General features: G+C 39.4%; 2 protein-coding genes across 2 annotated transcripts in view; one reads left to right on the top strand and one right to left on the bottom strand.

Moving 5' to 3' along the window:
* Positions 1–12,737, top strand: part of ctnna1 (catenin (cadherin-associated protein), alpha 1) — a 75,342-nt gene that overhangs the window by 19,289 nt on the left and 43,316 nt on the right. The window contains exons 5-6 of the mRNA XM_039812894.1: positions 11,875–11,955; positions 12,213–12,365. Coding sequence (XP_039668828.1) covers positions 11,875–11,955; positions 12,213–12,365 — 234 coding nt within the window. The remainder of the gene's footprint in view (positions 1–11,874; positions 11,956–12,212; positions 12,366–12,737) is intronic.
* lrrtm2 (leucine rich repeat transmembrane neuronal 2) lies at positions 2,193–7,723 on the bottom strand. The gene is made up of 2 exons (XM_039812895.1): positions 6,978–7,723; positions 2,193–6,339 (listed from the first exon to the last, which is right to left on the bottom strand). Exons 1-2 carry the CDS (start codon positions 6,979–6,981, stop codon positions 4,697–4,699), a joined length of 1,647 nt encoding a protein of 548 aa, XP_039668829.1. The 5' UTR covers positions 6,982–7,723; the 3' UTR covers positions 2,193–4,696.

The raw sequence follows: 12,737 nt of genomic DNA, 5'->3' as shown, positions 1-12,737 counted from the left end.
ATGAATTGTCTCATTTGTTAAAAAATGGCAACAATATCTTACCTTGATTTACCAGATGCCATGTAGGTGTTGTTTCACTTCTTGCATACATCTATGTGAACAATATAGATGTAAAAAATAATTCTTCCCACAAATGGGTGATGGAATTTTACTTATTTTGGCATGTGGAGAGATGACTTTGATCTTTACATTTTAACAACAGTTCACATTGTGAGTTGGTAAGATAAATTTTATGATGTGGTCAAAAATGCTGGGCTTCTGCAACATTCCTGGTGGATACCATGCAACTTGAATTTGTAAAACAGCTACATGGTATAATACGTAGACTTGTCTTAAACTAACATGTATACAATCTGCTCAGTTGGAAACCCAGAGTTGCAAATCTGTAGGTAGTTTCTGCCATGTCCACTTTGCAAATACTAGAGTATGAAGCCAGCTTTAAAAAAAAAAAAAAAACTTTTACATCTCCTTGATCTGAAAATCCCACGAGCAATGACTGGGTTATCTGTTGCTCTGGGTCACTTTTGGTTTAACTGCATTGCTGAGATTATTTGCTCTTCTGTGGTTCTTACTCAACTAACACTTGCCTCACAATACTTGTGTTTAATTTGTTAAAACCGTTATTTAATTAAATGACAAACAAAATCATAATTGATCAATGTCAAATAGTCAAATTTGTCTAAGATGCTACAGTTATACCAAAGCTTATACAAGGGAGGAAATGCAGGTTTAGTTATCATTTAATCTTGTATATATTGCCACATTACAATAAAATGTACTTCACTGGAGCATTAACTCACATATAGGCAATTAATGACTAAAAGGCACTACATTCATAATCTTAGATTTTATCTGAAGGTTCATGTGCCTGTGGCATTACTCAGTGTTTTTTCATTGCCTGACAAACTTTACTATTGAAGTTATGCGGACATGGAGAGTCAGTTCTTGATTTTTTTCAATAAATTTATCTATCAAAAATTAAAATGTTTTACTGTTTTAAATATTGAGTTTTATCTAGCAATAGGAAGAAATTACCTTGGGTTCTTGAAAATTGTTTTGCATTTGTTGCTATTTTCTGACACTTAATAGACTAAACGATTAACCAATTAATTGAAAAAGAAATAATTGAGAAAGTAATTGATAATTAAAACAATCAATAGTTTCAGCCTTCTTTTGAAGCCTCATACCAATGCATACCGGTAGACAGAACAGTAACAGCATAGGTTTTTCTGTATTGACAGTTCTATTTAAATGCCTACATTCAGAAATGTCTTTACATCACTCTGCCTTAAAGCAGGTGTATTCAAGCTTCTTCAAATTGTGGACCCCAGAAACGTGTGTTTTGCATAACATTATTAGAATTTTATTTAATTGACTTGTAAAGTAGATGATCTAATCATTATGTAGACATGCATTGACGGAAGGGAATCCTAATCAAATTAATTCCTCAACCTTTAGTGCTTTGAACCAAAAATGCTCTAACAAAAGATGACACATTACAAGCTGTGCCAATGGTGGAAATGGTATAGACACCCCCCCCACCCACCCCCCCTTGTTTGGAAGGTTTGTGAACGTCGTGCATTGTGTATTTATTAAATGGGTCCAGTATTTACTTTGGCGACTTTGGGGCGAAAGAATCGGTCATAATCTGTGCCCATGTTCACTTCTCCTATTGAAGTGAATAGACTCTGGTCCTGCTGCTAGTCTCCTGCAAGGGCGGGGCAGTGGCAAAACCCATATGATGTAGTTACAGAAAATGCACCTGTAAGTGTGGTGTCTCCTTTCTGAGCCGTCTGTGTTTAAACGGTGCTTTAAAAAAATACTAGAAATTGTGTTTCATTTGACACATACTTTCAGAATTTTCCCAATATACTGATGCATGTCAACTTCACCAGTGGTTGGTTTTTTGGTTTGGCAAAGTATTGCTAAAGATTTATACTGTACATTACAAACTGTAATAAAAGACCAAACCAAGTTGTGAGCATCCATCAGTTAGCCAACACTCTGTAAATTATAACCATTTTATTTAAAAATATATGTTTTGAGGGGAAAATGTTTTTTTTTTTTTTTCTTCAGTTTGGCACATCTTATCCACTATACAGATATGAAATTGTACATATTACAATACAAAAGGATAATGGGAAGAGAAAAGCATTCATTTTGCACAAAGAGATTGGGTTAGAGAGAGGGGATTGGTTCACTTGTTTTTTTTTTATTTATTTTTAGGCAGGGTGGGGACCAGAGCTAGAGGTTGACAAGAGGAAACAAAAACAGTTTACAAAGAGCCAGAGTGCAAAGGATGCATATTTCTACAAATTTTGTGGATTTTCAATCACTTAGTACAACCGTAGTCTTAAACAGTGAAATGAACTTTATAGAACTTCCACATACGTCCCAATTCTTGGTGTTACCAAGAATGAGGTCTCACCATAATGTTTGCTGAATGACATAAGATAAGAAATATTCAACTTAATTGACTTTTGAACATGCAAGACCGATTAGAAGGGCAGTAGCAAAAGCAGTGCGAAGCTGGAAGAAAACAAAATTAGAAAGAAAGTGGAGGTGCTTGACTTTGGAAATCGGTATGATCAGTGTATGCAATGTTTTTCTTTGAATTCAAATGTGAAGTGTAACAAGTTTTGGTTTACACAAACACTTTCTTAGAAGTTGTTGTAGGCACCCAATGACCATGTGTGCAGAGACATTAACACATTAACACAAGCATTAATTTAAAAGACTGAAGCCAGATTTTGACATCCTCAATAAAGAGACGAAGCCACAAATGGCACCTCCTGACTCCTGACCCTTTCTTTGCTCCTCTCCATCTTCCTATCACTTGCTTTAAATCCGTCTCTCTTTCACCCTGCCCCCATCACCAAACTGAACACAAAGAAGTGCGGAGCTGCGGCAGCAGCTTTAGTCTGATGCTAATGCACATCCTCTCCCTGCTGCATACAAATGTGTCCTGACCCAGGCTTGCTGTTTGCTTATCACTGGATCGCCATTTGCTTTCAGGCTATTGACTGCAGTTTATCTTGACACTTGTGACTGCTAACCAAGGAACTGTTATAATATGCGTTATTCACGGTAATCACATTTTTAATACTGTAAATGACAACACGTATCCCTTTACAAGAACAATGTCTTAAAGTAAAAGGTCCAATGATGATTCTACTAGAACTGTTTTTTATTGGCCGAACAAGCTAAATGTTGCTGGATCATTGGTGTGGGTGACAGAATATTAGATTATTTTTGCCTTGCCTTAATTGGTTCAATCTTGAGCCTGTCAGTCCTGATTAGTGTGTAAGCACTAAAGAGCCTGGGCGACTGGGGAAAGGTTTTATTTTCAGAATGAAATGCTCTCCTATCTGGCATTTGCGCTGGTCACTTTTACTTGCTACCCTCACACCTCACACTAGCTTGTCTATATATTGATCCTACTATATTATAGCAAATCAGCGAACTGTACTTACTAGATTAAGATGTTGAAAATATTATGGTCACAGTGTATATGGTATTTGAGGGCTAAAGAATCCATGTACAGATCATTAAACATTTAAAGGTCTAATCATTTCGTTCTTGATTTCCAAGATCATCCATGTGTTTTTGCTAAGCAGTGTAGTATATTAAAGATTAACCACAGATGAACAATGCTTAGTGTTTCCCACAGGTTGAGAATTTATTTTGGGTGGTTGGCCCTTGTGGGCGGGAGCTCCAACATCCAACAAGCTGCAAAACAGCATTGCATTTACGAGCTAAAGCCCGATCAAAGAGGCCATTTTCCCAGTATACGTAATTGAATGTAAATGCACAATTTCGGCAGTCTTTTCAAACAGTACACACTTGTAGTTGCATTTCCACACAGAATAAAATTTGGAAGAAAACCAAATATAAACAAAATAATCCCTTTTTGGCTAAAGGCAGCCATTTCTTTGGGGGTGGGCTGCCCACATAAACTTTGTAAACAGGAAATGCTGTGAGGCCTTTGATCTGATGGAAGATTATAGCCTTGCCTAATTGACTCATGTCTGATTTGGTAAATATAATAACATTTATTTATACCAAATAGCATTTCAGGGTTCTTCTCTCCTTAAGAGAATTAATTTTTTTATTTTTAGCATAATGACAAATCTTTTTAGTTATAATTGTGTGGCCTTTAATGTATAACCGTTATTTTAAAACTATAAAACAAAACTTAGAAAATGTATCCAATTAATTTGCCCTAGTAATTGAGTGAGTGGCTTACAGTAAATTGTCTGTGGTGCAATTAAAAACATGATCTTAAATATTTACTTTTTAAAAGAAATAAGACATAAATCACATTTCTCCACTTAATGTATTCTGTTAGCAGAGGGCCATTTGGCTAAGTATTTTCTCTGTGCTGCAGAATATAGAGACAATGTGGAGACAAATCTCACAGTTTACAATTTTCTTGTTTAAAATGATTGCCCCTGCCTGATATGAACAACCTTGCATTCATAGAAAAATAAATTTGTGACTATCTCTACATCATCCCTAGACTGTCATGTCCAACCTGTGTCATTGTAGCATTCAACATTTCTCACATATTCTCTAATCTTACTTGTAGAAATTATGCTTTTTACATAAACTGGAAAATTAAAATTAAAAAAAGCAAACCCTGTATCATCTGAAATGGTCAAATGGCAAACCATATGCTCTAGGAATAAATAAGAGTTCATACTTCACACTCTTTGTAAGGCAGTTGCTGACACTTGCACTGCCCATAGCCGTTTATGATCACGAGTGCCCCTTCTTCATGGCTGGGCTCATACTCATTATAGGGTACCTGTGTAGCTAGATCTGCCATAGGCTGCCGCTGCTGGGTCCTCATCTGTCTGCGGTTCTGAATAGCCGAACAATGGCGTATCCGGCGCAGGGTGGGAGGGCAGCACTTCCGTGAGATATACACAACGAAAATGATGAAAAAGAATGAAAATAGAAGGGCCATAGTTCCAATGATAACCCTATGAGTCATAACAGTGTTGTCCATTGCAGAGGAGTCCTCTGTTGCAGCTGCCTCTTCCAATGTAGCAGTAGTTGCTTGAGCAGTGCGTGGTGGTGTTGTTGTAGTTGTTGTGGTAGTGACTGTGGTAAAGCTCACAAAATCCTCTGCGTAGTCCTGCGTGGGGGTCGGCTGCATAATTCCAAACAAGGAGCTTGTGATCTCTGCAGCTATAGTAGCGTCTGTGGTAGTACTAATGGTCTGAACAACCGGCGCTGAAAAATTCTGGCAAAGCTGGAATCCATAAACAGCATCAAGTATCTCCTCGCCTTGGGCATATTCAGGACTATGGCAGAGAATGGAATGTTCCCACCTTCCCTTAAAGGTGCTCAGCCAAGTGGCCAGAGAGCAAATCCTTTTGGTACATTCCCAAAAGTTGCTAGACAGCCCAATGGTACCCAGAGACTGCCACATATCCATGACTTGGGGATCCAGACTGCTTAGTTTGTTGTTATCCAGCAGCAAAATCTTTAAATTTGGCAGCGTTTGAAACACATCAGATGTCAGGACACGAATTTCATTTCCTGTGAGGTCCAGTTTCTCTAAAGTGGTCCAGGTCCACTCCATGCCACATGTTAGGTTGCTGATTTTATTCCACTGCAAGTAAAGAAACTGGAGGGCAACAAGGCGAGGGAAATGGGCCAAGTTGATCTTGGTCAGCTGATTGTGCTCCAAGTGGAGCTCTTTAAGCTTAATGAGCCCAGCAAATCCATTCCGGGCCAGACTCCGTAAACGATTGCTGCTTAGGCCCAGATATTCCAGGCTGCGGCAGTCCCAGAATGCGCGAACAGGTGTGGTGCGAAGTAAATTGGAGCGGAGGTGGAGTATCTGGAGCTTCCTCAGTCCATGAAACAGTTCTGGTTCCAATGCAGTCATCTGATTGAAGGACAGGTCCAGTATCTGGAGATTGATGAGGTGGATGAAGGTTGTGTTGGGCAACTTGGTGATACGATTGGAGCTCAGATTGAGGTCCTTCAGCTTGTAGAGCCCTTGAAAGGCGTCCTCTTGTACGGTTGTAATCTGGTTGTGGTCTAGATGTAGCCAGGTGAGCTGGCTGAAGCCATAAAATTGATCAGGGCTGAGCTCAGTGATGCTATTGTGGCGTAGTGACAACCCCAGGGCCCCCTTCTCCACACCATCTGGGGGTGCCTGAAGCCCCTGGGTGTCGCAGTAGAACTGCAGGTCCTCACAGCGACATTTTTGAGGGCAGGTTGTGCACGATGCAGGAGGCAGCAGGCACACTAGGAGCATGCTGATCACACACAGACACAGAGCCGCTGGTGCAGGTCCCACCAATGGCCACCTTGAATGGAAACCTGGGTGGGTTCAAAGATAACAAAATGAACTGTGGGGTGGGAAAGCTTATCTCTGCAGAGCACTTATTACTAATTCATGGCGACGATTGTTCTTTTTGTGGGTGCTTTTCCATAAATCTACCAGTTAGATATTTTACATTGACAACTTTCACAATGTATGTAAACATGATTTCTGTGAGCTTAGGTTTATTGGAGGTCTAATTTACTTGGGCATTTCATGATCAATTACATACATGAGCTAGACTTTGTTTCCACACCCTTGCTATTTATATTTAGAATATTTTGGTCACATCTTGTTCTTTGTAATTTGGCTTAAATACACATTTTCTGCTGAATGTCATTCATCAATTATTGCCGCATGTTTCTTCTTTATTTAGCCGCTTTAATATGCTATTTTTTTTAAGTGATTGAGTTTTTTTTTTTCCTTAAGTCTTCTTAATCACTTAAGAGATGTGCAAAACAGTAGAAAATGGTATTTATATGTATATATTCCCAACTTGTGTCGGTGAAGTAGAAAAAAATGAAGGACATTTGCAGCAAATACACTAGGCAGAAGGGCTTTTAGTCCTTAGCCTCCCTCGCTCTTACTTGTATTCCCTATTCATGTCCAGACCTGCCATATAAAGGGACTAACTTACCCATTCTTTTGTGCACATCGGAGGCTGCATTCAACTGTCCTTTTCCGCAGACTCTTGAAGCAACCAGATGGAAGAAAAATCCAAAGGGAAAAAACCCTTTTGAGTAAGCACAAAAGGAATCAGCCTCTTTGGAAATAAAGCAATTCTGAACCCACCCAATTGAAACAAAATATGAAATTCCATGTCCCAAGATGATGGTTATTCCTGTTATTTTGCTTAGAGTCCTTTTTAAAATCCAAGCTCAAAGAAAAGGTGAATCTTTTTCGTCATCCCACGAATCCTTGAAATAAATATTTATATATATTTTTTTTAAGTTGATCAGTTGCATCCAGAGCGACTCCGGTGAACAGACCCCCCCCCTCCTTTCCTTTTTTTCTTTTTCTTTTTTTTACCCTTTTGTTTCCCTTCCACCGCAATGATGTCAGCTCAGATGGTTAATTGAAGATCAAGCTTTCCTCTTTCATGGCTGTGGTTTTCCAACCCTAACTTGTTGATGGCAGCCAGAGATCCTGCTTCCGAAGCCGGCTCAGTCTCAGCATAGCCTCTGCAGAGCTGTGAGCGGAGCCCTCGTCTGCTAGCTGAGACGCAGGGAGAGAGAAAAAAGCAGAGCAGGGAGTCAGGGATGTTATTCTGTGCTTTTTGTTGCAGCCACTCACTGCTACAGAGTGGTGGCAGTCTGGCGTCGATCATCACTACTGTTTCTCTCTCTCTTTTTCTCTCCCACACTCACACAAACCCCCTCTCACTCTCTTGCTCAGTCACTTGCTCTCTGCCTCATACACACTGCTTGTGCACCTTAGTCTTCCTCCACCTCCCTCTTGCATCCCCACTTCCCTCCCACTGGCTCGTCACCATCAGAATATTGATATCTTGAACGTGTTGCGGCAGCTTGCTGTTGAAATTAACCACAGCTGTAAATCTCAGCCTTGCCTTGCTGTTGTTCTGTATGCGCTATGTATGAATATATACCAGAGACATAATCAAAAAAAGAACACAACAAAGCAAAAACATAGTTTGTAACATGTGGCTAAAGACAACCTAAACATGAGCATGGATGAGCAATGATGTGCTGCGTTCCCATATCTCTGTACAGGAGCGAGTATACTATAGCAATGCTAACATACGTTGTCTAGCTTATATTCATAATTTACATAACCTCAGTGCAGTTCTGGCATATAGTGTATGGCCTGCTGCTCTGAAGTTAAATTAAGCTAGCTTTAAACATGTAATAGACAAGGCTGAATACTTACTTGATGATGTGAATCACAAGGTGCTATAAAAAACTAAAATGCTGTTAAAATGTTTAACATTTAGCAAATGCATTTTATTTGTGGTTTTGCTCAAAGAAGGCTACATTTCAGCACCATTCAGAGTGCTAAAGAGAATGAGATGTCTGTAGTTCAGTGCATGAAAATGCTGACTTTTCCTTAATTATTTAATATGGATAGAGATGAGTGTGGGGGTAATTTCAATGAACTAGATATAAGAGACAGTATGACGCACAGATACTGTTTCTTTAGCTTTGGCACTTTAACATCTTCTATTTCACTCAAGCATCTTTTACTTAAACATGATTGCTATAGCCCACCACACACCCCTCCCTGCTTTATACAGTACGTGTATATTACTTTGATTACCTTACTGTGATGTATTTGATATGGATTTGAAGTCTTTTTGCAACTGCTATAGGCAAAAATTTGTACTTAATGAAAGCAAATAATTGTATTTCCACTCTGTTTTGGCAGTAGATGAAAATAGTAACTGAAACACAAGTCAAATTTGAATGTGTATTGTTACTAAATATATACTGCTATACCTAATTAATTTCATTACATAATTTTTGGGTCTTAACAAAACATGTATCTGGCTGTGACTTTCCAGGTCACTTGACCAGCATGCTGCTGTCATTCTCCACATTTATTGTGGTAGACTACATCTCCCCTCTGGGACTTTGCTGCAGAATGTGAGAGTGGAAAACACGGGGGGGGAATTCTTAAATCTCAGGGGGCATAATGGAAATACCCTCTATTTAATGTGTGCTAGCTTCCCGTTTGGAATTCAAGAGGTTTAAAAAACCTTTTTAAAATAAATTTTTTTTTAAATTATCAAGACGTTCAACTTGAAAATGAACTTGCTGAAATATATATAAAAAAAACAATATGCTATAACTCTGATCATTTGACACTTGGGGCAAACTTTATTTCCATTGGATTTTTCCATAATCCAACGGACTAGTGGTTTTGTAGAAAAGGGATGTTCCTAAATCTGTCCTAAAGGAGATGGATAGAGACTCACTTGAGTATCATAAAAGATGCCTCAGAGAAACTGCCTCCATAATAAGCACCTGAAGAAGTGCTTTAGAAACCTCTGGCGCGGATATGAAATATAGGCTAGGCGTGAATGAAATAGGATTGAGAGAGTAGGGTTAGAGCAGACTAAAGCCCGACCACAGCACTGCATCCAACCAGCACAAAATCACGGGGGATTGGTGCCGTTGGAGCTCCCTTGCCCCTAACTATTTACACAACCCCCCAATGGGCAAAGGGCGGTAGGGGATGGGGCAGGTCAATGTCACCACCATCAATGGTGTAATGTTGCTGTGGATTTGAGCATTCTAAGGGGAAGGAACAGCCAACAGTCCAACTGGTTCTTTGCCCGTTCATCTAATTGTATTATTCTCCATTCTCTCTCTCTCCCCTCCCTCCCTCCCTCCCTCCCTCCCTCCCTCCCTCCCTCTCCCCCCATCCTTCCTGAAAGTTTTAGATTTTCCACATTCTGCTTGAGCAGTTTGCAGAATGTGTCGGAACATCTCTGTGCTCTCAGTGGGGACCAGTAGTTAGGGCTTTGACTTGCTGCGTAGTGCTTAGCTGTGTGACTACTGCCAATGGTGTTACAATATTACACAGCCATGTGTAGTAAATTGTAACCTTTTAATCAACACACCTTTCTCATTGAAAATGAGGGGATAAAAGCAACTGTGGGGAAGAGATTAGAATATTATTTTCAGTGTTATTTTACATTATTAGTGCTCAGTGTTGCCATAGCAATTACTTTTTACTGCTGCTTTTTATTTATGAACAAAGAATAGACCAATAGACCCGATGTAGGGTTGATGGAGAGAGCAGAGTTTTTTGAAAATGCTGACATGCATGTCCATCTTTCCCAAACGTGGTCAACGTGTTAAGGTTAGCAGCAATGTTATGAAGTCCACTCGTTCACACAAGCCAAGCCAATCCTCGCTTTGTCGAGAACATTGTTTCCAGGGTTTCTACAATTGGTAATTGTTTGCCTATTAAGCCCAAAAATCATAAGTGTAAGTGATATTGATACAAATAGCTTCTTACAACAGAAAATGATTTTGGCCACAGTGGATTAAAAAATTAAAGAAAATGGATTGATGGATGGAGCAGGCCAACATATGAATTAATAATGAAAATAAAGGAATCTTAGAGCTTGGTATCTAATTAGGGATGGAACTGTTCAAGTAAAAAATCTGAACCATTTGTTCCGCTAGTCATGGTTCGGGGCATGTATGTATTGTTCGGTTCACTTTAGCCTCACAAATTTTTGTCAAAAAGGCTTGTGCAGAAAACAACTTCAAATAGTTATTTTTTTTTTTTGGGGGTTACCTGGAGCTACTGCAACGGAGTATACAGCAGGACTTTGTACCGTGAAAAATCACAAATTAAGGCTTCTAAACCAAATAATACAAACCGAACCTGTCCCAGCAGTAATGCGACCCGAAATTGGGGGAGAAATGACTTTGGCTGCCAAGATTACAGCTATCTGGCGTTGGCATGCAGCTACTTAATAGTTAGCAGTATGCTAACGTTAGATTGTAATGGCCAGACACAGCACTTGTTATTGTCAGAAATAGCAGATAAAGGCTTATGGACCAAATACTACCCAATCGGACATGTTGCAGCAGGAATGCAACCCGGCGAGAATTTTATAACATTGGCAGCCAAGATAATATCTTTTACTGCTTTTAGCATGTAGCTGCATGCAACAATCTTAACACCGTGTAGCTTTGTGATATTAACATAACCATGAATTTTGTGAACCGTTTTACCCGTGGTATCTATCAAACAGTGTTGTGTACAATATCCATGTAAAGAGCTGTGGTGGCAGGATGGCTTGGACAGGATTTGGATGGCCTCCTCTGATCCCTGCATGAATAAAAATTCAGATTTAAATGCAGTTTGCAACAGCAGCACTTAAAAGGGTGTGGTGCCCATGAATTATAGTGCTGTTATAGATGCAAATCAGCTGTTTTTTAACCCAATGCAGCTGTGCCTTTTACGTGTGTGTGTGTGTGTGTGTGTGTGTGTGTGTGTGTGTGTGTGTGTGTGTGTGTGTGTGTGTGTGTGTGTGTGTGTGTGTGTGTGTGTGTGTGTGTGTGTGTGTGTGTGTGTGTGTGTGTGTGTGTGTGTGTGTGTGTGTGTGTGTGTGTTAATTTGAAACTGTTGGCCACTGTTTGTTTTTGTGCTCCATGGTTTGTTCGCAGTGCAATCAGTTAGGAAATGATTCCAGTGTTTCAACAGAGGGCAATGGGGCACCTTTGACAGCTGGTCTACCACAATGGTTTGCAATAAATAAAAGGATCAGAAATGTATCAGGCTTGGGTATCTGCATAACACTAGCTGCACTAAAACTCGAAGATCACTTTTACTCCCACTCACTGGCACTTTTTAACATACAAATGAATGGATGAATGAATCAGTAGTTTTATTTATATTATTTGTATGTCCCTCATGGGGTTATTTATTTAACATTCATAAATAGCCACAAATTGTAGTTCTTTGGGGTCATCACAATGTATGTAATATGAGCGTTGGAAAATAGTTGTCACTGCACCATGCTACTTATTAATTCCTCTCCTTTGTTCATGTTTCAGGCTGGAAGGAAGGACAGGAGTGATGCTCTGAACACAGCCATCGACAGGATGACGAAGAAGACCAGAGACCTTCGCAGACAGGTTTCCTTTTAATAAATAATATATATATATATATATATATATATATATATATATATATATATATATACACATATACACACACACACACTCACTCCTCTTCAAGGCGACTGGTGTCTGTCTTGAATATGGAGAGAAGGTGTACTATGTAGTCAGGTCAACAATCTGTACTGAAGATGTCAGTGCATATGCACAGGGGGATCTATTATTTTAACAGTTCCATACTTCTTTCCTTTTTTTTTTCTTATCTTACTTCACAGCTGCGTAAAGCTGTGATGGACCATGTCTCTGACTCTTTCCTGGAGACCAATGTTCCTCTCCTGGTCTTGATTGAAGCTGCCAAGAATGGCAACGAGAAAGAAGTCAAGGAATATGCACAGGTGTTCCGTGAGCACGCCAACAAGCTTATCGAGGTAATGTTGGATTTCGAATAATTTTAAGTCAAAACCTGATGTGACCCTGTCCACATACAGAACATTTATATTGTTCCTGTCCATCTCATTGGTTAAGGACATTTTAGCTTAGCTTATAGTAAACATCAGTCTTCACATTCAGCTTCTCTGTTTTCTCTCTGTGTTCTCTCCTGTGACTCTGTTATCAAGAGATTCCCATGTGATACAACTTTAGGATTACAGCGCCTCAGAAAATTATAATCTGGGATAGGCCTGCACGATATTGGAAAAAAACTGACCTTGCGAAATTGTTTTTCATGCGATATACACTCACCTAAAGGATTATTAGGAACACCATACCAGACCCTATCCTCTAAATATGGGCCAACATTT

Source organism: Perca fluviatilis, chromosome 10 (genome assembly GCF_010015445.1).
Source record: "Perca fluviatilis chromosome 10, GENO_Pfluv_1.0, whole genome shotgun sequence".
NCBI lineage: Eukaryota > Metazoa > Chordata > Actinopteri > Perciformes > Percidae > Perca > Perca fluviatilis.
Note: the sequence above shows the minus strand (reverse complement) of the source record. Positions and strands in the feature narration are given on the sequence as shown.